The sequence below is a fragment of the Annulohypoxylon truncatum genome (assembly GCF_022578515.1).
Source record: "Annulohypoxylon truncatum strain CBS 140777 unplaced genomic scaffold F4807scaffold_2, whole genome shotgun sequence".
NCBI classification, from domain to species: domain Eukaryota; kingdom Fungi; phylum Ascomycota; class Sordariomycetes; order Xylariales; family Hypoxylaceae; genus Annulohypoxylon; species Annulohypoxylon truncatum.
In genome coordinates this window covers 1,402,038-1,428,677 of record NW_025953788.1, presented here as the reverse complement: position 1 = coordinate 1,428,677, position 26,640 = coordinate 1,402,038, and the positions used below count along the sequence as shown (strand labels likewise).

General features: G+C 47.9%; 5 protein-coding genes across 5 annotated transcripts; 2 read left to right on the top strand and 3 right to left on the bottom strand.

The window, feature by feature from the left end:
- Nucleotides 1-3,530: 3,530 nt before the first annotated feature.
- On the bottom strand, nt 3,531-5,373 carry F4807DRAFT_407965 (putative acetylornithine aminotransferase precursor). Its single transcript, XM_047996404.1, has 2 exons — nt 4,758-5,373; nt 3,531-4,704 (listed from the first exon to the last, which is right to left on the bottom strand). Exons 1-2 carry the CDS (start codon nt 5,106-5,108, stop codon nt 3,679-3,681), a joined length of 1,377 nt encoding a protein of 458 aa, XP_047858928.1. The 5' UTR covers nt 5,109-5,373; the 3' UTR covers nt 3,531-3,678.
- A 1,052-nt stretch (nt 5,374-6,425) lies between these two features.
- Nucleotides 6,426-9,299, top strand: F4807DRAFT_127158 (alpha/beta-hydrolase). Its single transcript, XM_047992938.1, has 2 exons — nt 6,426-6,855; nt 6,909-9,299. Exons 1-2 carry the CDS (start codon nt 6,764-6,766, stop codon nt 8,971-8,973), a joined length of 2,157 nt encoding a protein of 718 aa, XP_047858927.1. The 5' UTR covers nt 6,426-6,763; the 3' UTR covers nt 8,974-9,299.
- Nucleotides 9,300-9,699: 400 nt separating this feature from the next.
- On the top strand, nt 9,700-11,350 carry F4807DRAFT_127114 (uncharacterized protein). The gene is made up of 5 exons (XM_047992937.1): nt 9,700-9,765; nt 9,829-9,935; nt 10,224-10,458; nt 10,530-11,192; nt 11,263-11,350. Exons 3-4 carry the CDS (start codon nt 10,269-10,271, stop codon nt 11,153-11,155), a joined length of 816 nt encoding a protein of 271 aa, XP_047858926.1. The 5' UTR covers nt 9,700-9,765; nt 9,829-9,935; nt 10,224-10,268; the 3' UTR covers nt 11,156-11,192; nt 11,263-11,350.
- A 2,885-nt stretch (nt 11,351-14,235) lies between these two features.
- F4807DRAFT_126988 (fungal-specific transcription factor domain-containing protein) lies at nt 14,236-17,281 on the bottom strand. Its single transcript, XM_047992936.1, has 2 exons — nt 16,739-17,281; nt 14,236-16,500 (listed from the first exon to the last, which is right to left on the bottom strand). Exons 1-2 carry the CDS (start codon nt 17,104-17,106, stop codon nt 14,406-14,408), a joined length of 2,463 nt encoding a protein of 820 aa, XP_047858925.1. The 5' UTR covers nt 17,107-17,281; the 3' UTR covers nt 14,236-14,405.
- An 8,430-nt stretch (nt 17,282-25,711) lies between these two features.
- On the bottom strand, nt 25,712-26,637 carry F4807DRAFT_126905 (uncharacterized protein). The gene is made up of 2 exons (XM_047992935.1): nt 26,026-26,637; nt 25,712-25,960 (listed from the first exon to the last, which is right to left on the bottom strand). Exons 1-2 carry the CDS (start codon nt 26,526-26,528, stop codon nt 25,948-25,950), a joined length of 516 nt encoding a protein of 171 aa, XP_047858924.1. The 5' UTR covers nt 26,529-26,637; the 3' UTR covers nt 25,712-25,947.
- Between the last annotated feature and the right edge of the window lie 3 nt (nt 26,638-26,640).

Below are 26,640 nucleotides of genomic sequence, written 5' to 3'. Positions count from 1 at the left end.
ATGGCAGTATGGTAACCAGTCATGTTTCTTTTTACCGGCATTTTTTATTTTTACTTTCTTCCTTCTATTTCTATTGGTTAACCATGAACTAATGGGTTGTGGCCGGTGCGGGACGTGTGGTTCCTTCGCATCCCGCTCCCTCCAAAGACATGGTTCTACATAGCTGCAGGTACCGAAGCCAAATCACAACAAGCTGACGAGAGACGGCGCGAAGTCTTACCACAATGGGAAGGATGAAGAAAAGTTTTCTTCGGGTTTGGCTGGTTTGGGTGCGGAATAGTAAGTACAGACCTAGGGTACCTAAGATCGAGGAAGCCCTACGCATGCGCTTTTACGTAGTAAGTATTCGATGAATCTGGAGACTCGAAAGCGCGCGGTTTCTCGATGTTCTCATACTGCGCATCGCTACCTGTCTTCCTATGAACTACCCGCAATAGCAATGCAGCCATCTTATGGCGAAAAGCCCTTTCACTCTTAGGGCGCAACTTATCCAGTAACCTGCCACCGGACATGGAATTTACGAGCGCACTTGGGGGCTATGTCAGCATTTAGTCGATCGACATCTAGCGACCCGGACCGGTGACGCCATTCGCTAATTCGATCGCGCGGGGGTGTGACCAAAATCTTCATAGCGCATAGTAGGCACATAGGTATTCTTCAGTGGCTTAATGAGAAAATTCCTGCCAAGGCCGTTAGTATTGACGCCCGTCGAAAGCGCTTCTTCCCTTCAGTTGAGTCGTCAGGTGACGGTGGTCCGATCAAGGACGCAGAAAGCCAACATGTGTCAACGAATAACGTATTATTGAGTCATGACTGTCGTCCTGTGAGGTCTAGAATGGCTCGGCTCTAGGTATGTAGTATCTTCTGTTTTCTGGACGTGGCACGCATCATTCTTACCTACTGTTTGCTCTCTCCCGCCCAGTCGAGCGGTACTGCCCAACGAGGCTTTTTTTTCCTTTCCCTGGGTCTTCCGTCCCCCTCAAGGTCCGTATGCGCAGCCAATGAACGCCGTGGCGCAAAATGGCAAACGGCGTTTTCTAATTGAGGCGGTGAATGCGACCCTCCCTCGCAGCTATTACGTGTCGACAAAGATGTGGCACGTCAAGCTGCCGTGGTAATTAATCAATATATGCAGGTACGGATGACGGAGGCCTGGAAGTGAATGTGAGTTTCCGGAGTTCCAGGTCTTATCACCGTCGCATCCTCCTCTATCAGATCGGTCTGGGCTCAACGGCCTGTCGGGGAGAGTCGCGATATATCGGTATGTTAGGATTCGGGGCTTACAGGAAGTTCTTGCGCCTAAGTTATTTTCCGTGTATTATACGGAGAGGCTAGAACAACGCGGCAGTTGAATATTTGCAAGGCGGGACATCTCGGCTTTGGCTTGCTCTAGCTTGCCGGGGATGCTCGCTATCCGTTAGGAAGTGACTTGTCGGGTTTCCGCGTCATCTATGGACGCCATCGATCTTTTGGCGTAAAATATTGCCGTCCCAACTTTCAAGAAACAATCCGGAAAGAATTGTCGCCCCTCGGGGCTTGTGATTGTTTGAGATTTTATCTTTAGCTGTTCCTTTGAAACGATTGTCTAATGTTGCTCTTCGTAGTGGTCAGTAGCCGTAAAGTAAAATCAATCAAGGCGAAGGGATGTTAATCGAACATCCTCATTGCTATGTATGAAACTGATATTTTAATAATACAATACCTAATTGGTTTGGACAGGTGATGATACCAGCTTGAATACCCAGGGGTATTTAGCTTTCCTTACATTGAAAAGGGGTCACCCCTTAAACTAGTGCAATGACTTCATCAATTCAGTACAATGACTACCTACCTACATTTATTGCTAGAGCCCGCAATTTGGCATAAGATATATCAAGGTATACGCTTTTGTGAATGAATTGACTTTCCTAACTTACATTTTTCGTCACGGATGATCTCCTAGACAGCTCACTGTGAGAGACTGCTTAATGTTAAAGGCATTTTATTTGCAATTCTTGAGGAAATTATCTCTAAGACTGATTTAAAAGACAATCGTCAGTGTTTAAAATCTTCTGGAATATACCATTTTCATAAGTTCATAACTCCCGAAAGCATGGAGTCCTATTCCTAAGACACACATACCTCTGTTTATCTCCTTTATCTCCTTAACTGGCAGATAGCTGCAGTGAGGAATTAGAAGGTGAAGAGAATATAAAGAAGCGAAGACCATGAACGGTACACTATTTTACTTGCTTTGTCCCTTATGTATTGCACCAAAAATGCTCTGGCCTATAAGTAGTGTTCCCAGTCGACCAGAACGGAGCTTCTATGGGCTTTTTGGTGTATTCTACTCTCTAGCCCCTGACATCAGTCATTTGCTCAGTAATGAGATAGCTTACAATGAGGGAACGAAATAAGGCAAGAGTACCTACCTACCTGGTAGCTGTATGTTTTGGCCATGGTACTCTTATTACAACAGCCTGTAAGTCCTAAGAACGTAGATTAAATACCTACCTAGGTAGGTAACATATATGGAGTATCGTATCCCTACCTACATTGAAACCAGATGATAATATTTGAACTGTACAATCAGATAGAAATTTTGCACTGAAGTATGCAACACAAATAACTACGTACTATATAAATTTCAGAGGATAAATGTGTAACTACGACGACGATTTAATCGATACGGCAATAACATCGTTGATACGCGAGGAGTTCTAAATAGGTATCCATGTCTGGGGTGGATCGCAATATCAGAGAAGTCCTAATTACCGTTTCTCTGTGTTGTCTTATGACCAGTCAGCAGCACGTGTGCTACTAACGGGTCGTCTATGATAGTTTTTATATGGCAAGATGAAGACATCCGGCTTGAATCTCACAGAGTTAACCAAATAAGTCTTTGGTTCCTGCTATTGGTGTTTTTGTTTTCTTTGATACTCCTGGAAATAGGTACTAGTTACCGTTAGGCATATTTGCCCAAACCGGAACTAATTGAGTAGAAGCGACACCTAGCGGTAGGTTGGTAGGTATGTTATATTTCCCAAAGAATTTTACCAATTAGGTAGCTGTGATAGGCTAGGTAGGACTTACGTAGGTGCCGTTGAATACCTATACATCTGCCAATTGGCCTTAATTCGCAGACTTTCCTAGGTACCTATAAGCGTCTGTCAATATCTTGACCCCTTTACTAAGCCATGATTCTATGGCCTAGTGCTATAGTTATCTCCCTAGAGTGAGTTTATGCTTTTATTCTGCGATCCAATTCCTTACCTGTTAGGTAGGTACATATTATTTAGCTAGCCAACCAGTTAATCGGATAACTTGATCAAAGTGCCTAGGGAGCTTCTAGATCAGACTATTATATTGTACTCAAAGCTACTTATTTGTCAGGATAATGAAACGACCGCAATGTTGTTTATTAGGTGCTTGGGTGTCACATTCGATCTGATGCGAGTATAACGGTCATCAGTAGTAACGAGTTGATATACTGTAACGAGTATGGAGCCCCAAGTTACTCGAAAGCAAGTGGTACTATTCTCATTTTTCTCGTTATATGTAGTAAGAAGTTGTAATAGTATATATCAAGATTTTTTACTAAATAAATATCTAGAACTACGGCTATGTAGAAATCTAATTGTAAGACAGAACCCCCTTTTTAGAGTAACCCTAAACGCCTTGCTGATAGAAAAATAATATTCATCGAGTTGCCTCAATAGCCTTCTCTAGGATATTAAGTCCGCTCTGGATTTCTTCTTCGCTGACAGTGAGAGGCGGGACAAATCTGAGTGTATTGGTTCCACATGTGATCACCAATAGTCCTCTCTCCCTAGCAGCTTTCAGTATCGGCGAGGGGTCTTGGGTCAACTGTAGGCCTAAAATTAAACCTTTACCGCGAACTTCGGTAATTAGGTCGGGGTATCGCTCTCGCAAGCGTTCAAACCCTTGCTTGAAGATTTTGGACTTGGAGATGACATCGCTCTGCAACTTTGGGTCTGATAGCTGAGAAACCACGTAGTGGGCAAGACGGCATGCCATCGGATTACCACCAAAGGTCGTGCCGTGGTCACCAATCTTGATTTTTTCACTAACATGGTTGTTAACTACCGTGGCACCGATAGGGAAACCATTGCCGAGAGCCTTTGCGGTAGTAATGATGTCTGGATGTGCTTCCTTGGGTAGGTGACTATGAGCCCAGAGAGTACCGGTCCTCGATAGACCGCACTGAATCTCATCATAGATGAGGACGGCGCCGACTTCGCGACATCTTTTCGCAAGCGCGGCGAGGAATTCATCGCTGGCGACGTTTACTCCTCCTTCTCCTTGAATAGGCTCAATTATCACACCACAGGTCTTATCCGTCACGAGATCATTGATAGCTCCGACGTCGTTATATTTCCCATACTTAAAGCCCGGGAGCATCGGCGCGAAGGGTTCTTGGTATTTAGGATTGGGCGTTGCGGAAAGACTTCCCATGGTTCTTCCATGGAATGAACCTTGGAAGGAGACGAACTCGTGCTTCGCGCCGGTAGGATCTAAGACCTTGCCAACCTTTCGGGAGAACTTGATAGCAGCCTCGTTTGCTTCGGAGCCGGAATTGCAGACAAAGACGGTTGCCGCGTCGTGCATGGCACCTGATTCTAAAGTCTTCTCGACTAGCAGTTGGGAAAGCGCGCCGGTCCATGGATTGTAATATAGGTTGGATGCATGCCATAGAGTTTGGGCCTTAGAGGAGCTGATTAGTATACGGACGGAAAAGAGAGGAAGTATTTCTCTACTTGATCGGAGAGGACCTTGGCCAGACCGGGATGGCTATGGCCAAGTCCATTGACGGCAATGCCAGCCGTGAAATCTAGATACTTGCGGTTCTCTAGATCCCACAAATATGAACCTTCACCCTTTACGAATACCGGCGGTGGTCTAGCATAGGTCGCTAACATGAACTTGGAATGTTCCTTAACCAAATTGGCGCTCGCAGAGTCTTCCGAGGGATCGGGGTTTGGAAGATTGGCTTCGCGGGATATGGATTGTTGGACGGTTTGCGACAAGTTGGAGGTCGCTGTCGCTTGAGATGATAGACATCGTATTCTGGCAGAAGGGAGTCTTCGAACTGCAAATCGGGAAGCCATTGTGAAATGGAAAGTCGCTCGCAAGTCGCAAATCGCCGACGGGAAGAGAAGAAAGGAGAAACGGAGAGGAAAAAGGAGAGCAACGACTTCTAGTTTTTGTCAACTTTATAATTGCCGAAAGGAAATCACTTTAGAAAATAAAAGTTGGTGAAACCATCCATGAATCCCACCTGCCCACCTAGAAATCCCTAAAATCCCACCTGAAATGCCACTTTTTTCTCTATCGATAACGACTAGCCTAAATCTTGATTCCGATCTCGCTGCGCCCTGTAGTAACGAGAAACTCATTCTTTCTGTCAACATTTGAAGTTAATATAGCAAGATTTAACTATTTCATCTATTAATACTTAGAGTTTACTTTCTTATCCGCACGGTGAATGGTCTGCAGCCTTTTTTTTTGATTAATTTTTTTAACATTGGCCTGACTGGCTAATCTAACTTAAATCATTCAAACTACAAGCAGGTAATTAAGACGTCTCGAAAATGATCACGACCTTTTCAAATCGTGAGAAATTAAACCGATTCAATCGCTCAATACGCCCATGCAATGCCCCGCGACTTGATGGCGACCGCCATATATTTACCTACCTAGGGCATCGAGATACATATATGTGGTTGGTGAGGACTGGAATTCAACGGCTTAGGCCAATCGGTCAGATATGAATGCCCACGGCACATGGCGGCTTACTACATATCATCGGCACAATTTTCAGTTACACAGTGGCATAGCGCATGATACCCTCTGCTTACCTAGTAGCTACTTAGGTAGGTACCGGTATCCTAGGTAGGTGATGCTCAGCTTTGCTACAGCCTCAAGTATGCGGTCCATGGTCTCCATGAGATGCACGAGACCCAATGGAAACTCGGGTGCTGGTAATATGGCACGCAGTTCTCCAAATCTCCAACCTCCAACGCGGGGCCATCTACATTCCTTACCTTGCGTACTTGAGGTACCCAGGTGTTAAGCCCCTGACATTCTCCACGATCCTCGAACGCTGATAGGCTGGAGAATCCTTAGACCCCGAATCGGGTGTGGGGGAGGGGCAATGGGGAAATTCGTTCACCTGCTGATCGATTTAAGGTTAGCATCCGTGGACCTGGACATCCCCCAAGCTGGCGAGGCGATTTTCACATGTCAGGTTTTGTCTTACTCCCTCGACGCAAACGTCACCAAAGATGCCGATAGGTTCCAGGTTTCATCATCAGCCAGCCATTCACGAGCTTCCAAATTCAATCTCATCCTGTCAGCTCGGTCAATAGTCCTCTAACCTAGCCTCTAACCTAGCAGCCCGTTATCTTTAGTCCGAGGACTTTATGTCACGAACCCATTTCTATTGTCTACTCCCGCCCTGTCTTGTCATCCGAATCCTCCGTCCCACGTTGTCCTCAAACCCAATTCGTTCTTCCCTGGCTAACTTGCCTAGAAAAACTCTTACAAGGAGCTATGCCGCAATTCACATGTTGCATCTCTTCTCGAGAGCAACTCTACTCGGTCATCTAAGTCAGCCGATCTTCCTCTTCTGTTGCTTTCCCTTTTCGTATACGCCTATCACAATATGAACCGGACGGCTATATCTAGTATTATGTTCTAAAGTAAAGATTTTATACACTTTCTTTTCTTCCTCGACGGTCAATCTGCACTGCTGCTGTACAATATGATAGATCACGTTCTCGGCAAGCCTTCTGTGAAGTCGCGTAGGCTCCAGGTGCTTGCCGTGCTGACATTCTGGTCCTTCTATCTATTCAAGTAAGAGCCTGGTCAATTCAATTTGCGTCTTGTAGTCACTAATAATAACCCAGAGGCCATCGGCATGGGCCGCCGCTTGTTCGATATTTATCTAAAGTCTCCTCGAAAGCAGTGACAACATGGCAGACCGTTGTGCTCACTATGATGTATTTATATGCTGCCCGAAATTTCAGTACTCTCGTCGGACTTGCCAGTCCGGAGCCGATGGCGAATATGTACGACGCCAAATATTTCCGCGCGACCTGGATCCTCACCGCGCTCGACGCAGGGTTTTGGACGGCTATGAAAATAAGGAGAAAATGGATAAGGGATATTGCTAGCTTGGTGTTTTCCGTATTCTATATGGTCGCGGCCGAACGCGCGGATGAGAAGGTCAGGAAGGTTAGGGCTGCCTTGACGGTCGATCATCTACGGGTCAGTTGGAATAAAGGGACTACACTATATCTGCGGACTTTTCAGAACCTGATGAGGCCCCGCTTCACGCGATGGCCGGCGCGAGCAATTCGTATTCCACGACCTAGCACTAGCGACTACAAGGAACCTGTTTCCGGATGGTTGTACTATGATGGACCAATCTCGGACCTGGAGCACATTAACAAGATGATCCTGGACATTCCCGGTGGAGGTTTTGTGGCGATGGATCCGCGATGCAACGACGATAAGCTATTTGCCTGGGCCGGAAAGACAAGCCTTCCGGTACTCAGTTTAGATTACAAGAAGGCTCCAGAATTCCCGTACCCGTATGCTTTGAATGAATGTTTTGATGTGTATACGACTATCATTAGGAGCAAAGGGCGGTGTATAGGAATGTCGGGGTTGGAGGTTCCAAAGGTCGTGGTAACCGGTGATAGCGCCGGCGGAAATCTTGCGACCGCGATGACTCTCATGATAATTGAGAGCTCCGCCGGTCGTCGTCAACTATCGGTTCAAGCAGAGCTACCCGTCCCAGTCGGGCTCGTACTCCTCTACCCCGGGTTGGATATGAATATCGGCAATTGGATGTCTGACGAGCAGATGTCTCTTATTAAAGATCGGCGGATGAGGGTGACCAACAAGGACTACCTACGAGGAAAGAGCATGCAGTATAATGACTTGGTTGGCACGCCTCATCAATCGGACGACGAAGACGACGAGCCCTCTGGCTTGGCTTCGGGGTCCAAAATCTCCAAGTCAGATACTCGTGCGGACGAGAATGGGCTTCGTAGCCCTCAACCGGAATACTCTCACGCCAATCGCCAAAATTGGGCGAAATCCCAATCATCGGCACCGGCGTCGAGCCGAGATACCAAGTCGATGTCGCATAGACCTGAACCTATGCGAACACGCTTGGCCATGGCGTCTATGATCTCCTATTTCAACGATCGTGTTTTAACCCCCGAGATGATGCGCGCAATGATCATCTTGTATATTGGACCCCACAACCGACCCGATTTCTCGCAGGACTATCTGCTATCTCCTATCCTAGCTCCCGATTTCCTACTACAGAAGTTCCCCAAAACTTATTTCCTCACTGGCGAACGGGATCCTTTGGTCGACGACACGGTCATTTTTGCTGGGCGATTACGTCGTGCAAAGCACGCCTCACATTCGCAGCGTAGGTCCCAAGGGATGAAAGGCCTAGATGATATTACGGACTTTGACGAAAAGGATGTCGCCGAAGTGGTTCTGATACCTGGGATCAGTCATGGTTTCAGCCAATTCCCAACTTTGTACCCACCTGCATGGAAGCTCATCGACCGTTGCGCGCGATGGGCGGTAGACCTACTTGATACGGACGAGGTGCGGTCGAGGCGCGAAAGGGAGAATCCATCACGGTCACATCATGTGCGTACAGAATCTAGCGGTGACGAAGACCGGCCGCTTGAGATAAATATGACGAAGCTCCGGTCTAGAACCACTGGCAACGGGTCGCAAGCGAAACCAGGTAGCCCCGATCGAGGAGAAGAAGGCGATGCGGATAAACCAAATGGGAACACTAAGAAGAGAAGGTCTAACGGAAGGTCCGGATTTGGGCAGAAATCAAAGAGCTTGGTGAAGCTAGATAGTTCGGATGATCTGCTCGGACGGCGCATGCAGGGTCTCGCCGGGCCCTTGACCGGAGCTCACGATGAAGATTAAGCAGTACTTGATAGACGATGGAACTGAGCAAAGTAATCTAAAGCATCTACGCACATCATATATCATATTTAGATTCTGAGGCATCCGATCCTCAAGCTAAGTAGGGTACCACTCTAAGCTAATACATGAGCTGGGATGAAAAGGTACCTGAACGCCTTTTTCGAGGGTTAGCTGGGCGCTCTCTACCCAATTCACCTAACTTACCTATATAGGTAGTAGGTATGTAGATATCTAAATAATCATATAGCGTCGCCATCTGGTACAGTTAAAATTGAATATCGATGTTTAGAAATACGAATACGAACCCGTACCTACCTATCAACAGCGTAGTCCGCCATTCAACCAACAAATTAGTTTCGTTTCTTTGATGGTTCATCAGCAGACCCTCTAGGTATAGGTTCTGTTATGCATACTTTAATGCTTGTTCATTGCTACTTATCAATGGCCATCCAATATCAGCAACAACACCTTAACAGAGTAAGAGATCGAGCGGGGATATACGCGTAGTCGGCGACCATATCCAACCAGCTCTAGGGGCCGAGCGACCGACTAGGAAATTGTTCACCAGGAACACCAGGACAGCTACCTCCGTTGAACGCGATTCGGCGACCTAAACAAAAATTCAACGGTCGTAATCCTACGCTTTACCTGCGCCTTGACTTTTCTAGCTGTTATTATTTCTTGGCTAGTAGAACGTGAACGCGATATTGATGAATGAATGGGCCAGACGGTCCGCTCCCATGCGCGATCGGATAGCTGCGCACTTAGGCACGTCGCCTTCTGTAGCAATAGGTGAGAGATATAAACATTTAGAGCTAATTGCTAGTCCTAGTCTCATTACCTAATTATTCACAGGTATATTCAAGTTCTCTCCTAGATCGGTCGGAGAGAATGCGACATACGTCCCCTGAATAACTTGCTTAAAATTACACTTTCTCTCGACGGTTGGGGTGAAAGCTCATGTAAGCAAAATCGACCATTCACAAACTCAAACAAGGTTATACCACTTTATATTAATGACCGGAATTCACATAATATGGTCTCACAACGTAGCGAAGTTTCTGGTTGGCCCCTCTGCGTAGACCTTGAAGGGCAACGTTCATGCAACTTCCCAATCTTGATTCGAAGTCCTATGCATGTGACGCAATCCTTGGGCAGCTAGACGGCGTGTGAGTGAATAATTGTGCGATTTTCTGGTCGAACATTCCTAATCCCTTGTCAAGCCAAAAAATCTACCTAACCAAACTCAGCTGCGATTCAAGACCATCGCATCTGAAGGTCAAGTTGGACAGATTATGGAAACCAGGGGTTATACACAATTGGATCGCGCAAACGTCTTAAGAACCCTGGAGTCTCGATTATCAGCCAGCCAGGACGCGGTTCAAGGCCCACAGGTTCAGCTCTTCCGAGTCAATTCGCCTACTCCTGATACAGCACCGCCGAATTTCACAATGCCGCACTGGAAACCTGGCGAAGAGTCTCCCAGTACGTACTGCTTAGCTCTCCTGTACCTATCTAAGTAGGTGGTTGGAACGTCTCCTCACTCGTGTCTCTAGATGAGGAACCATCGAAAGATGTACGCGCAACAACACCTTCCGAACATCTCATCCAGTCATACAACAAACGGATTCAAGTCATGCAAGCTATCATAAACCAACTCCGTACTGCAGAGAAGGATCGTCACAACGTGGAAGACGATCTGAAGAAGGTGCGCGAAGAGCTCGATAGGGCAAAGACAAGGATCGGCAATCTCGAAGATGAACTCGAGCAAAGTGTAGAAGAACTCAAGGCTGCGATCGAGCAACGTGACGTGGCCATTGAAAACGCCAATAGGTACTGCAAGGAGGCCGAAGCAGCCGGTAAGAGGTGTAGCCAACTCGAGTACACTAATAAGGGGCTATGTACCGTCCGAGAGGATGATGACAACGCCTGCAACGATGTCGTCCGCCTTCATAACGTCATCTGGGGATCGCGACCCATCTTTGATGAATCGCTGAATCAACGACTCATGGAACATGCCGCTCGGGGTTCTAGTTTTGCTGCCACGCGCGATTTTATCGATTATGATGTCAGGCCTGGTGAAAGGAGGACGCTGATTGTCGCGTATTCGAAAGCCCCTGATGGCCCGGTACGATGGCTCGTTGTTGATGAAAACGTTGAAATGAAGTTTGATCTCTATTGAATTCAGGGGTGTTGTATCTCATATGTGAATAAATCTGGTAAATATACCACTAGGTAACTTCCAACTTACTTATCTCCTTTATAACTAACTTGAAGCCATCCTACGAGACCTACATCTACCTGATTCAGCCTATTCAATAAGGGGTAACCCGGATTCGGGTTAAATTTATCATGGACTTGCCGGTTTAACAGTCGGATCATAGTACTCTAGAATACATTTCCAATGGCTATACCTTTCCCAAGGACAATGTCTCAGATTATGTCATCACTTTACAACTGTATAGGTACGAAATATTAGAAATATTATTTCACTTCTATCCCCTTTTTATATAGATCAGCCTTAGGGTGGTTAGCTAAGAATACCCAGTCCTAGGATACTCTCCCAAGTACCCAGGTAGAGGTTTCCCTCACTTATGCCATGCTATCTTTCTAACACCCAAGTATAGCATACAAGGTTATATAGAATGCTGTGATATGGTCCCCATTACAAGCCTTTTATGTACATTAGCATCCGTTGGTTGAGGAACCTTGGTGAAAAAATGTGTCAACGTCTCCAGACTATGATAGGGGTTACAAAATCTTTTGTTTAGGCCATTATATTTAACAACCACGAAGTAGAATCTTGCAATCAGGTATAACTTGTTGAAATAGACGCAGATTATAAGTGTTATTCTTGTTGTATTAGGTTAAATTACTAGGAGTAGATAGAGGTCCGTAGATAGTACCCCGAGATACAGGGCGTAAGCTTCCAGCCACCTGATATTCCAACGTGGTTCGCAGGGGATGATACGTAGGCCCGCATGTAAGTCTCTACCTGGAAATCAAATATCTATCAGTAGATTAATGCCTTGGGGAGACACTTTGTCACGCGAATCTCTGGCTCTGCACTCCAGATGTTCTATGCGCTAATAGGTGCGCGCTAATGTACATACCTCCTATTTTATACGCGTCCTCCGTGCATTAACATGTTCATCATCCTCATCATCGAGTGCTAAGTGGGTACCTAGGCACAGTTTATCCCGTCGCCTTAAGATATATAGACGGAGGGAAACTGCTTTATGAATACGACCCCTATTTAGACCGAAGTTCCTAACCTATATATCGTAGTCATCTTGAATTTAAGGGGTCTAATATGCAAGCAGTACTGATCATGACAAGGCAAAAGTTTATACCTTGTTGACCAGAGCTGAACTCATTCATCAATTGGTCTCAACAAACATGAATTGACTCGAAATCCTTAAGTTTAACTCACTAAATATTGCTGGCCTATGTGGTGAACAGGAGACTGCTATTTTTAAACAACTCATGTATGGTTACCTAGGAGGTAGGTATATCCTTAACTAGAAAATAACTGATATGATAAGTTTCTCGTACTCACATGATCTACAGCCGATATATTCCTTCCGACATAAAGATACTACGTTCTAGCCGCATGGGTGTGTATAGCTCCCGGATTTATCGAAGCTCGGGGGAGCATTACCCGAAAGTGCAATACCCGACTTACTAAGACAGGAAAGTATAGGGCTATAACGGTATACCACTTTTGGTGTCAATAATTGCGTCGCGATAGCTAATTGTGGTCAAAAGTAACCCAATGCGGTTATTGATCAAGCATCTTGACAATACCGTCAAGTTTACAACAGGGCCAAGACGGCTCCGCTAGGTGATTTAGGGAATATTGAGCTGAACTCCAATAAAGTTGGGCTATCAAGACAACGCACTCCAATACCCTTGCTGTTTCATGATCCCCCGTCCGCATGAGGGTGTGTAGAACTCCTTCTATATCGCATTCACCAATAAAAGACTCTTTAAGAAGGAGTTTATTTAGCCTCCCCCCTCTACCTTCGTCCCAACTGTGTCGTTCCCAGGAGGTCCTTACCAACGTGCAGATTGGATCACACCCTTGCAGTTGATAATGAATCTTGCAGTATATGTATAACGTTCATGCCCCTCGGAATCCCATTACAGATAGAATTGGCCAAGGTCAGCTGCTATTTCGGCTCTGACAGTTCAGAGGTCCAGCCGCGATATAACACTTGGCATGCTTCCGCACCACCTGGATATTATTTGTAGGGGGTTGGTGTGCATCCTGGGGAGGGGGGCAACGGAAATGCTGTTTCGAAGACACTCATACGGAGCTAAGACTAAGACACCTCGTCTGGACTAAACTGTAAGATTTTAGTCGTACGGAAACGCTTGTCCAGTATCGTCACTCCGGGGCCGCGCGCGTGGAGACGCTGGATGAGGCTTGAACTCTAACACATGTCTGATAGCATCGGTTATTCGGTTGTATCAGGCTAAAATAGACCGGACCTACCAAATGACTGCACATCGAACAAGGTATATTATCTAGGTGCGTGATTCGTCGGACCGGACTATTGTAACTACAACTTGATGGCGTATCTTCCTCCACTCCTTGTAAGCACATACGCATTTGACCATAAGCGATACCAGAGAACGATTATGGTCATCGAAGGAGAAGCATTATGTAGGTAGTTTTACTGAATGCGAGCGCGAGTTTATATTCATGAGTCTGCCATATACATATATCGTGCATGTCCGAGTAGCAATAAAGTCTATCGTAATGCTTAGAATTCACTACAGAATTCCCTGGAATACGTCCTCTTCATGTATTGAACAGAGGGTGTCTATTTCAAGGTCGCCAACATCTCGTCAACAAGGCCGTTTAGCGCACCCACATCCCAAGCAAAACCCCCTCTTGTTCGATCGATGTGTGCTGGGTATTCGGGTGATATGGTGGGCGTCTCTTCGGGACAAACCATACGCGGAAATCCGACCGCCTTGCATGTTTGTCCAAACGTGGCTCCGAAAAAGGGGGGAGAAGAAAGGAATCTCAGTAGTGACAGTAGATAAAACCTGGTATCATCCGCTTGTTGCCAAATACATTTAGGAAAGTTTTTCTACTCGAGGATAGAGCCGAAAGAAGCAAATGGGAGCCGCCTGAGAAAAAAAGCAAATAACCCCTGATAGATGATGTCTACGAGCACCATATCGGAAACTGGGTATTACCGTGGCGATGCAAAGAATGGTATAAATAATACAGTCGTAAAAATGCGTCACGGAAGCCTCCAAGAGCGCCATCATGCGAAATTTAACTGGAAAAAAATTGAATAAACGGGGGTATTTCGTCCGTCCATTCGTCATGTTCGTAGTCTCGTCCGGTGCCATCCATCACCCCCTTTTTTTTGCGCACCCCAATCTCCCCTTATTGATGACGGCCTGGATGTTTCTTAAATTATGTTCGCGATGCTGATCCTTTCCGTACTCCGGCTCCCTGATGCTGCTCCGGCGGTCGGGCTGTTCCTGCTACTCCCCCCAATTTCGGTGGTCCCGCCTCCTGGTATGTTCGCTCCCTGCTCTACCTTAATCGGAGGTAGCGTCTGCGCTCGAGGTGCATAACCGGGAGCCGGGCTTGCCACGCCGGAAGCCAGGCTCATAGTAAGATCTATTAGATTATCCCATCCTCCCCAATCCTTTCTTTCTTCGGCGCTCAAACCCGTTCGGTTATCTGGGTGTGCGAGGCCACCTCCGGTAGATGATGGGGGAGTCGTTAAAGGGGCTTCGCGTTCGGCTCCGATCCACACCCAAGACGTCTCGATATTAGCCTGCATATCCGCACTCACGTAAATCAAGAGCTCTTCGTCCTTTGATAAAGCCTCTTGGACGGCTCTGGGGTCAGGCAGAGCCGGGGGGAAACCTGGCGTCGCAGAACGTGGGAGTCCGGTTAGCAAGTCTCGCTGCTTGGCTCCTAGGATCTGTAGGAAAAACGATAAGAAGCGTCCGCACGGAATAACGATATCTCGCCGCACGTCGATCGACTTGAGAGCCCTCAGGCACGTAGAGGCTAGGTCGTAACAACCCGTTAGGAGTAGGAAGAGCGTAGATCGAAATATATGGGTTACGAGAAGAGCTGTGGCTGTATCCGCAAGCGTTGCGTTAGTACGTGCAATCAAATTCGCAGTTTCTATCGCTGTGGCTTTGCACTGCTGAATAGCATCGTTTCTAGCTTCGGGAGGGCAGCCCGGAGCAAGATTATGGCGATGTAAAAGTAGCCGAGAACTAAGGAGATATGCAAGAGGCATTAGCATGTGCGGAGCGATGAGAGAGCCGTTATTTGCCTCGCAGGCTTCTGGAAACATCTTTTGACAGGAAACAAAGTGATTATCGAAGGTTGCTAATCGTGGCGGCTCGATTATGGGGTTAGAGAAGGCTTTTCTCATAGCGGAGTAGGACCTCGCCACGTTGATGATACCGTGCAGAAAGTGAGTTAGGGGCGCGACATTTGGGGGACACACGGGGCCTTCGGTGTGCAGGAAATGGTCGTCGAACGGCTCGGGCAGGGCTACGTCGCAGTCGGCATCGTCGATCATAAATGGATGCCCAAGCTCCATAGATAGTGCTCGATCGAGTATGTATATCGCCCACCAGACCCTCCTTCTCATGTCCGCCTCTACTCTAGAACGCACACCAACCACTTCTAGATGAAGATCGAGATCTTGTGCGCTCCGCACAGCAGTTCCTAGCCATGTCCAGGCTCCCGACTTCAGATTCAACTCGTTTAAGGCGACCGAGGTAAGAAAAGAGGCTCGAACGTTGTCCAGGTCGAAATCGTTATTCCACGGATCCGTCAAGCTCCTGGATGCCTCTAGAAACTCGGTGGCCCGTAGTGTCCGATCGGGATACGGGTCGTTGCTAAAAAGACTTCCCACCGCTAATACCGCAAAGAACATAGAATGCCAAGAGACGGGAACTCGCTGCAGGTCAGTAGTATTTTGGTAAAGCTCTTCCACCTGGTGCTGTAATGTTGGCCAATGCAGTATTGGCATCATGATGTGTGCTGCTCCGTAATATGTGTGAAGCAGTTTATCCACCGCTGCTTTAGGCGGCAATGGCGGTCTAGGATGATCGAACGTAGCAATAACGGTTTGAGGCTGTCGATACGGCGCCGGAGGTTTTAATACGCCCTTTGAGAAATTTCGAAAAGCCACCCTCGCTCGAGAGGGATCTTGCAGTAAAGGCGCTGCTCGCTTCCGTCTCCTGGGTTCGGAGTTCAACTCCGGGAGAAGCGGCTGTGGCGACTGATCAGCTCCCTCCACTTCGATGTCCATCGGCTCGCCCCGTTCAGAGAGAGTCCGCCGCAGATTGCTGTTTTCCCTCCGTACCCTCTCTATCTGTTTCTCTAAATCCTGCACTTGTTTGATAGAAGACATCCGCCGGTTGGTCTCCTTGGTAAATTGACACTTGACGTTGCGGCTTGAGCATTCTGAGCAGCTTGTCGTTTCTGTAGCATCACACTTGACCTTTCTTTCCCGACAGGCATCGCAACTTTACACACGTACAGAGTTCGGAGAAGCGAACATCAACTCCTCCCCATGCTGGAAGAGCTAGGGAAAAAGTCAATACCCGTTCCCTCCATACCCCGTACCTAGATGTCAGCATTGGGCTTCTTCTCTACGGGTGAAAGGGGGATAGGGGGGTTAACGAAGAGAGGGTTTATGCAACTTTCTCGGTCGAGGAATCTAAACATGCACACGCGGAAACCCCCCTTCTACCGAACACATACCTAGGGTCCTTCCTCCTCTGACGGTACGCACGTTTTTGAGCCGAGACGTTCGCGGATAATTGAGCGCTTGACAGCCCCGGAGTACTCGCTACCGACTCCGTCGGGGGCAGCGAGTCTCGGCCCATCACGGAAGTTGCCGTAACTGGCGTATACGGCTGAAATCCTGTTTGTGTCGCCGGCGGCATGGGCGGAATGCCTATGGGCTGCGGCGTCTGAGAGGTATTCGTTCTCGCGTTGGAACTCATCAAGTTTCCTAAGAGTTGGACCTGCGGCCGAGGAGAAGTTGCAGACGAGACTGACGAAGAGTCATACGACCTGGTAGATGGATTTGGGGAACGAGGGAACGGATTATGTGACGATGCTGCCATCGTCGATACAGAACTCCGGGGGTCAAGCTATTTGCGGCTTGGTCGGGCGGAGTTCTCCTCGGGTCGGGCTCTCCCCAGTTAGGCGACTTGCTGGGGAGAGTTTACCGCTCAAGGAACATGCAGAGAACTATGCTGAAGGCGTCTTTTTGGAAAGGGCCAAGTATTAGAACGGTATTCAAGCACCATTCCACCGTGGTTGAGACCTGGGATGATGAACATACGGCGAATGGTGGGTTCTCAACGAGGGGGGAGGCGACTTTGAAAGCTAACTACCCTCGCACCAAAAAACCGCAGAGCCCGAGTCTAGTACGCAAATAAAACCCTCGTTTCTTGTTCGCCCTCGAGAAATCCTAGGGACCAACTGCCTTTTCGCGGTGTTGCAGCAGCGTTGTGCTACTAGAAAAAATCGTTCTAGTTCTAGTCTTTCTCACCCGTCCCGCCTCCTCTGATGGCTCAATAACCCAACAAACCGCTCTGGCGGGGGGCTCCCAAACTACGCGGGATGAATGACCGGCTGGAAACAGTCTCGGAAGCGCTAGGGCTGCTGCGATCCAGCATTTAATATTCCTATCCTCTGCTCGATTGCAAGTTCCTGTTGGCATCAAGAGGGTCGAAAAGAGAACGGTTGCCTAAATAGGAAGGGAGAGTCCTGCCGGTAGGCGACAACGATCATGTACAAATGTAAAGTATGGGCTACAATACGGGTTTAATGTGGTGTTACTTAAAGGGAAGTCCGGGTCGACGATGATGAGTTTGGCAGATGTGCCGCCTCGACGTCCAGGGACAGCTGGTAACGGGAGAAGAGTAACAAGTTCCAAGTTCTGGAAGAGGCAGTGATTTGAGGAGAAGGACGATGGCAAACCCATAAAGGTAGATAGGCTGCTACAGCTGCTACCGTACTAGCTCGCACATGTATATTCCATCTGGGTCTCCCGCCCTAGTCCGGCGCCAAAGCAAAAATCGGAAATATAATCTGGAGGGGTCAAACCGAATCCTTCTGCTACTAACGACCCCTGCAAATAGAGCACAAGGAAGGAAACCGAGCAGGGCTACGGACGATGCTCATCGACAGCAGACAAAAAGTCGCTAGCTCTTAAGGTGTTTCGAGCTGCGTAGGTGGGCCGCCGGCCTGGGCCCTAGCCTGACCCTAATAAAGCACAGGTAGCCATACTGTAGCAAAACCCAGGGACCTTGCCAGATCAAGGGGGGCAAGCCGCGATGGCGAATCGGGGCTACTATTCCAAAGGAGCTTAATAGAGGTTCTATGTATGTGGTATGTGTGTGTGTAGAGGTATCTGTATGTACGTATATAGGTAGGTAGGTACATGCCTATGGATGCCGTGGCTCTCCTCTGCTGTACATACCTATCTTCGACTGATCTCTACCCAGCACATGTACCGTAACTCTTCGAGCGCGGGCGTTGCGATTGGCAGGGAAGATATTCTTATTTGGTTACGCGGAGACCCAATGGTTTGTCAGGGAAACCCTCCCCCAGGTTGATTCTAAATATGAACTCGTAGGTTTCCCGAGTACATTTATGCGACATTACTCCCCCTACTACTAAGCCAAGCATCCTGATGTCGGTTCGGCTGGCCTGCCCTGGCCATGTAAGAATCCTAGACTATGCAACCTCCACACTGGAAAGCTGTACCGTACCTAGAACGTAGCTGCGCATTTGTTTAGTGCAGGACATCTTAGGTAGGACTGGCTGGATGGCTGGCTGGCGAGTCGGCATTCCTCTCGGTTGTGCCAGGTCGACCAGGCCCGTTCGGGTGCATGATGTGCATTCGGAACCCAGGAAGAAGCAGCCTAGAGGCTTTTCCTTTTTGTTTCTTTTATCTTGTTATTATTGTTTTCCCCCCCGCCGTCGTCTTGAGGCCCTTCTCCTGGCTGAGGGTACCTGGCTTTTATCATTACTATATTTCAACTGTCATTCGTGGCGGCGAAACCCCCAGTCGTTCAGCTCTCCGACTTGGCGACACGCTAGAGCACAAGTTGGCAAGAAATGGGTGCAAAGGTACCTAATAATAATACCTTTATGCTACTTACCTAGGTACTATGGTATGCTACTTGTAGGGGGGGATATCTCCCTAGCAAGCGGCAGTGGCCGGTCCGTCGTTTTAGTAGCTTGTGACAAGCATGGCTAGGACCAGACGATGTAGGCAAATCGTCTGTGAGCCTATGACCCGATCGCTATTATTATTTTTTATTTAATAAAACCTGGCATATGAAAAGAGGAGCGTCCCACCGGCGGACGACGGCTCGCGACAGGGTTAAAATACATATGATCACTAAGGACAGCTAGCTTGAAACGTACCAAAGATCGAGTGCTCTTCGTTCTCATGCCGATGTAACCTGATCGCTTGGTTGAGCTAAGACTAATAAACTCCGAGGCATTGGCACCCAGACGTTGGGTGCTGCCGATTCCGACGACTTTCCTCGGACAACGCTTGGTTTCCCATTCATCGTATATCTCTCTTTAAATTCTTCGGAAAACCCTACGTAGCGGGAGGGCGGGCGAGTGGGCGGTAGGGCCGTGACCATGTCACAGAGCTCGTGGCAACTTGTCCCAAACCTGTGGCGTTCTTTGGCGGTCCCAGCTAGCCAGCCTAAAAAGGAATCATTTGGTAACTAACTTCTGCCCCTCAATCTTTCTCAAACGAGTTAGTGAGCCCGGGACGATCTGATCATTTTCAAGGCACGTTTTTGTCCTGGTGATAGCCCTAGCACTGTACAAGGAGATAAAAAAGCCCCAAGGGCCTCAACTGTAGTAATCTATGTAATCTGGCCGGGGTCGAAAGTAGCATGGGGAATATGCAAGGTGCCGCAAAGAGATCACACTACAATACGTAGCCTGCATAACAGTCTGTTAGCTTTTGGGGGGACCCTGTCCGCGCGATTGAGGGACGATTCCGAGAAGACAAGGGTGAATAATGGAGTTTTCCGTTCTGATGAATTTATTTCTACATAATTACCTACCATAGTAGTATATCTCACAGCTGATGGAGATGTCGAATAATGCGTCGTACTTCCATACCATCCTCCATGATAGCACGGGATTTTTCGTTGTTTGTCATGGTCGCATGGAAGGTCGATGCCTGATGAAATTTCAACCACAAACAAGATGCCGTGCAAGTGACAAGCAGCCGAATAAACTCCAGCTCGAGACAGCACATTACCGAGTCGATGCTGCACCTCTCTGATTTCGCGTCGTCGTGTTTACCGGGTTTCCCATCTGAGAACCGTGCCGCTTGACGACATGATACCCCGAGAATATAGGTAGTTGCGTTGTATTGCAATGTAATGTAGAAGGATATCTACAGATCTAAAGGATGTCGAACACCCACTGAGAGCCAATCTCGGGTACTACCCCAGCCGTAAGCAACGGGGGCGGTACGAATAACCCTATCAAACATCACGAACCACGAAGACGCCTAAATCCAGATATAGAATTTGAACAAAACGCTGGAACCTTAGTTGAACCATAACACGCGCAGTGCTATGGTTAATTATGTCACTGTTCTTTGCTGTTGGTATTCAATGTTCGTAGGGAAAGACATTGTCTCAATAATTTCCCATTATTGATATTAAAGCTAGACACCTACCATGACAACATAATCGTCATATACTCAATCATAGCATTAAATACCCTATAATGGCCAGAAACCCTCGGGCAACTTCCATCATCTCGTTACTGCCCACGGGCAAGCATTCGAAAATTCGATCGCAGCTCCATAGGTTGGGAAACAAGAGATCCATAATAGCTTCACCGAAACCCGTTTCGAGCAAGGGTTAAATGGAGGAACGGCTGATGGCTAAAGGCCACGCGGATGGGTAGTAGTAAGTTATCTAGCTAAACATGGAACAGGGGTACAATGTGGTATTAAGGTGCAAAACTTGTGGAGGATCTCCAGCAATCATAACAAATAGCTATGATCATAAGTCTATCAATCAGATCACGAAGATCTAAACATTATCCTACGATACTTTGCGAGCCCGTCACTAGAACCAACAATACTATGTACCTAGGTAAGCATGTACTAGATAAGTAGACCACACCTTTGATCTATGAGTTGGGTACTGTCAATGGATGGTCCTAGTCTCAAAATGCTACTTGTCGAATCTCTCGGTTGACTGATATTGACCGACACTGGCCGGTTCGGGTCACGCTAGACGACGGTTATGCTGCTAACCAAGGCTGAAGTTGAACGAGAATCGACAGATAGCTGCATATGAGATATCGAGATCGTCAGGGGATTCAAGACCTTTTGGCCTTCAATGCTATGACACAAGGATCAAGTGACATCCATCTCGCCAGTTCCCGAGTCCTAAATACCAGACGATTCATTCTGGGTGGTTGAGCTGGATTTTGGTAACAGTTCGGAGAGTACCGTGGTAGTATCGACGCTGTAGAGGGTGAAAATACTCACATATTATTGGCATGAATGCGACCTACCTTACTTAGGAGAACACTTCTAGACACGGTGGTGTCGATGTATTAAGAAGGATTCCCAGGCGCGGGTCACAGGTTATCCATTGGGAAGAGAGATACAGTAGGTACGGTATCTTGGCTTCCTTTCGGCGGCTTCTGACTTCTGGGGTCGCTGGTTTCATCCTTGCGCCGCACTGAGTTGTTAGTTGCGGGAAAGCCGAACCCATGTAAATAAAAGCCTCTGATATAGGTACTTAATACGGAACACGCATAAATACGCGGACGAGATTGCAAATATTGGTTTCTAAAACAAAACAAAAGAAGTGACTATTACTAAAATAGAAGGGAAATTCAACATCAACCAGAAAAACGAGAGCCTCAATCTTGACTCCCGGCATAAAGAGTAGGTACCTACATGTATACATGTATAATGATCGAAGTATGGAAATCTCATCAACAAGATACACTTAGATGCTTACTCGGGTAAGTATAGCTTCCCAGGCACTTAGCATAGATTTTACCGTTTTATAAGAATCGATTGGTATAATAACTAGGATCCATCCAGGCGCGGAAGACATCCGACCGGATAACCATACAACATTATGTAAGACGTTATACTATACTTAATAAAACCGTTGCTGATCACTCAGCCATCTTAACCTTCTAGAAATGTTCCTCGGGCTTTACCTTCTAAAACAGGCCGCTCGCTTTTAATTTATCTGCTACAGCGTCTAGATAGGAAAGGATATGCCGCTGACAACTTGCATGGGATGTCTCACTATTTGGACTTCTCCAGTTACATAAGCCTCATCTTCATTTCCTAGCAAACTTCTGCCGATGAGTTAAACCCGCTGGAAATTAGACAAAAGCTTTAGATATAACTAGTAAGTGACAAATGTCACAAGGAGACTACCGTCCGAATCTAGAACCACGCTACCCAGATTTGAGGGCTCCAATAGCCTTCGGCGGCCCCTCGTCATCATCCCCCAGATCCAAGTCACTCGCTCACCCGCAGACTTGGCCGCTTGCTAGCTACCCTGCGTCTGGGAAAGGATGGAGGGGATCGATGTTAACGAACAGACAGGATAGATCGGACATCCACTACTATCTAAAGCTAGCGGCTATTCAACTTGTATCATATATGTACAATACCTGGGTATGGATGTACATACAATCTCGCCTCGAGACCCCCTCGCGAAAGGACGACGCTATTATTCTAGGCTAAATTCGAATCGCATCCAGCAAACCCAGGCGTGTTCAATCTCGCAGATGGACTAATACCTAGCGTCCCCCATTCCTGGGATCGCGTGCGGCTGGCGCGTCAATCACTATTCGGCTTCCTCCGGACGGTTCTAGCACTGGTTTCTGGGACGCGCGTCGGTCCACACGAAAAAGCTGTTAAAATAGTATTGCGGGTGGCCTTAACATAAACTCAGCTATGGAGCTCATAATACTAGTGCTGACTACCTATTTCGAATGCTTCTCAGGCCTAAATGAACTTATTACGGAGCTAGATACAGACAAGGCAGGTAGGTATGGTAGGGAGTTGATCCCTCCCAAGAATCAACCGGACCCGACTTACATTAGAGCCTCCAGGGCTCCGGATATCGCCATTGCCGCCTGTCATACACATCGTAGTAGGTCATGAGTGATCGGTTGCACCGTAGTCATACGCGAAGTTCTCCCCGGTTTCACTATGCCGGGAACCGAAAAGCTGACTATTGGAATCCGTCAAGGTTAATAAAGGGCGAAATAGCCAACAAGAACAGACCGACGGCGCTCTTCGTTGGGCGCATCTGGCTAGAAAATAAAACGACACAAGAGAAAGTAAAAGAAACAACCAAACTTTTCACGGACGGTCATTTGCATTATCTCTGCATCTGCCCACCCCTCAATCTCCGCCTGGGATGCTCCCACGTTCCGGGTCCGCACGCAACTGCCCTGCATAACGGCCGCCGACAAGCATCACGGTAACTGCGCCGAGGCGATCTATAGGAATTTTATGGACCGCGCGAGATTAGATATAGTGCTTGGCCATTGTCTAACACGCAGGCCGAGCAAACAAACAAAAACAGGGATTTCGAGTAGAGAGCCGAGAGGGTTGAAAGCCACGATACCGCAGCAAGCCGTTGTCCTCCCCCATTTTAAGTCTTGGCCTACATTGCCTACGTTGCCCACATTCCGGTTGCTCGGCTGGGGATATTATATTGAAAATGTAAGTATATTGTGAGATGGTTACTGCTGCCGCGGGACTCGTGATCCATGTGGCCCATCGGCGAGATGAATTTCTACTATGGCTCAAATGTACATGCTTCTCGACGTCCAGCTTCCCCAGGGTGGATTAGTCGGCAATCTTCCCACATAGAAGAACACGCCACCAGCGTTCCCAATCCATGTTCGTCGACGACGGTTGATGAACTTTACCAACCCAATTGTCCAATTATAGAGTAGCTTGCCAGAAGTTGTCTATACAGCATATTCCCGGCAGGCAATACCAAATAAACAGCGTCACGAGGCGTGAAGGGTTTGGGGACCGAAGGTAACGGTAGAAGCTTGGCTTCCACTGGCCAAGGTCTCTGCAGCCGCCTATACTAAAATAGACACATGAACGTGCGTCGAACGATTGCAAGTTTCATGAGAGCACCGTCTCCCGGCTTTGGTATGTAAACATGCCTACATGCATCCATACCTACATACACACATACACACATACATACAGTACGCATATTCCCAGCGATGGAAGCTGCCGTCGTTGATATCGGCACTTCCACTCTCCAAGCACGCATAGCCAAGGGACTGTGGCACCGAAGCCGCATTGATGGTAGGCATAGCGACACATGGGGAAACTTACCCAATGGAGCTAAGAGGGCCGTGTTGCCAGTTAGGTAGCGGCCGATTGCCGAACCCGCGGGACGCATCCACGACAAGATCGGCTCCGCACTCACTCGAAACACGGACGTTGCCTCTTTCGACAATTCAGGGCTCCCGTGGGAGATTCGAGGGGTTGCGAACACTGTAGCAATAAGCCGTGGACGGACGCGTCTCCTTGGCTGCCTACTGGACCAATTCCTACCATGCGTTATGTACAATAATCCGTACGTGCGACTATTTTTCTCATCCCCGGTGGGTTCTCTCTGCTCGTTGCCGTCACCCTGATTCGTCGTACCCTGCCGCTACGCTCCTACAGGGTGTGGAGTGTGCCCGTGGGCGGGGGTCCAGAATCCGTCCTCTGTTTCTTGAAGTAGCATCCCATGCCGTCCGTGTAACGCATTACAAGTTTAATACACTAGCCTAGCACGCAAGCATCGTTCAAGATATCTCGACGGAGGGGGTTGTCGTTCCCCCTTCGTGAAGAGACAGGATGCTCGCGTACTGTACGCGATACAGGTATGTATGTTAAGGTATCAGGGGCGGGATGACCTTTCGCGAAGAGAGACGCCCGAGAGAGATGGAAGTTTGGAGAAAACTACCTATAATAGGGCGGTTGACCCTTATTTCCTCTAAAGCCAAGAGAATCAGATACCACCGCGGCACTTCGAGTAATTCACCCCCGCACCGGCAAGGTTTTTGAGGGCCAGAAAAAAAAAAGGAGAACCATTTTTACGTCGAGAATAAGGAAATAAGTGAAGAAACGCCTCAAAAGTGGACATTAGACGGCCGACCAATTGGCGCTGTACGCAACCGAGCTAGAGACGCTCTGGCAATGGCATGCGTTGACGTGATACCATGGCCGTTCGCGAGACGACATAAGGTCTCGGAGGTGGGAGTGATACAGACCAAGACAAGACATGCAGTGAAACGAACGAGCTTGTATCACCATCGCAACGACCAACGATCTAACGACATGCGATTCCTGCCTTTCTATCTATCCGTCCTCTCTCTCCCTCTCTCCCTCCTCAGCCCGAAGAGTATACCCTTCCGGTTTGTAACGGCCTAGCGAACCTGGCCTAGCTTCGAGAAATGCGCTATGTACGCTCTGCTTGTAGCGGGCGAGCAATAAAATTGAAAGACCCGCAACCCGCCTGCAGCTACGGGGGTTCGAAGGGGGGAAAGGCAGAAAGTGGCAGAGCTTTGAATGACAAGAGATAGGTAATACAGCATCATTCCTTTTTCCTACTACTAGCTCGGCTAGGTACCTTTTGCGTCCGTTGCGGCTGAGGAAGCGCACGTGTGCCAGGATTCCGCCCGGGGGTTGGGATCATCCTTAGGTGGGCGGGCGGCGCAGGCATGCCACGAGGTTTGTTCCTCTTCACATTGCGATACCTACAGGGCCGGTGGAGGTGTGGTTGATAAACTCCGATTCGGATGGACCAGAAACGTGGCCTGAGAGAGATAAAAAAGTCCTTTGCAGTCGATCTCTACGGATCCGTGTGTGCGAAGCGGTTCGCACAAAGAATCCTTCCCGCCTATCAAACGGAGCGTCTGCAACGCAACACAGAGAGCATATAAGAGTGGGCTCGCTCAACCGAGCAAAACGAAAGGCTCACCGCTGTTGAAGGTAGAAAGATTTTTTCTCTCTTAAAATTTGTGCATTTCCATGGAGGAGTGACCCCTTTCCCCTGTAACGAAATGTCTTACTCTGTTGAGTATCGGTGATAATAGACAATGCCCAGTACCTAAACCTAAATGCTATAAATCTGAGTGTTTTTGCTACCGTCGCTTCGTCGAATTGGCAGTTTCCCAGGTCGGTTAAGGTTATGAAAGCAGTAAGAACTAAGAGATCCGTGGCGCCGCGGTTCTCTTCGCTTACTTCCGCCCCTGACCGCATGGTGTCATGTAATCGGTGGCCTATTTGGAGCAGTGTATAACCTACCGTAATTGGCTTGGTCATTGTTACAAGACAAGCAGGACAAGCATAGGAGGTAGGTACAGGACAAAGTCTGAGGACCAGGGGTGTTCTCCGAAGCAGAAAAAAAAAGAGGAAAAAAAAAGCAAAAATCTCCCAGCTTTTGAACGGGGGCGGAACTGCGCAATGCGTACATACATACATACATCATACATACCTTTACATGTAAATGCAGTTCGGGATCCCTAGTAAAGCAGTCCCTGACGAGAAGCCCAATGGTCGGCGTTCCCCTTGCAGGCCAACCGAACGAATTACT

Bases quoted from the DNA above. Each gene is read 5' to 3' on its own strand.
- F4807DRAFT_407965 (XM_047996404.1), bottom strand. From the start codon at position 5,108: ATGGCTTCCCGATTTGCAGTTCGAAGACTCCCTTCTGCCAGAATACGA. The intron at 4,705-4,757 runs GTAGAGAAATAC...AGCTCCTCTAAG, and splicing joins CCAAGGTCCTCTCCGATCAA to GCCCAAACTCTATGGCATGC.
- F4807DRAFT_127158 (XM_047992938.1), top strand. From the start codon at position 6,764: ATGATAGATCACGTTCTCGGCAAGCCTTCTGTGAAGTCGCGTAGGCTC. The intron at 6,856-6,908 runs GTAAGAGCCTGG...ATAATAACCCAG, and splicing joins TGGTCCTTCTATCTATTCAA to AGGCCATCGGCATGGGCCGC.
- F4807DRAFT_127114 (XM_047992937.1), top strand. From the start codon at position 10,269: ATGGAAACCAGGGGTTATACACAATTGGATCGCGCAAACGTCTTAAGA. The intron at 10,459-10,529 runs GTACGTACTGCT...TCGTGTCTCTAG, and splicing joins ACCTGGCGAAGAGTCTCCCA to ATGAGGAACCATCGAAAGAT.
- F4807DRAFT_126988 (XM_047992936.1), bottom strand. From the start codon at position 17,106: ATGGCAGCATCGTCACATAATCCGTTCCCTCGTTCCCCAAATCCATCT. The intron at 16,501-16,738 runs GTATGTGTTCGG...ACGTGTGTAAAG, and splicing joins CAGAGGAGGAAGGACCCTAG to TTGCGATGCCTGTCGGGAAA.
- F4807DRAFT_126905 (XM_047992935.1), bottom strand. From the start codon at position 26,528: ATGTATGTATGTACGCATTGCGCAGTTCCGCCCCCGTTCAAAAGCTGG.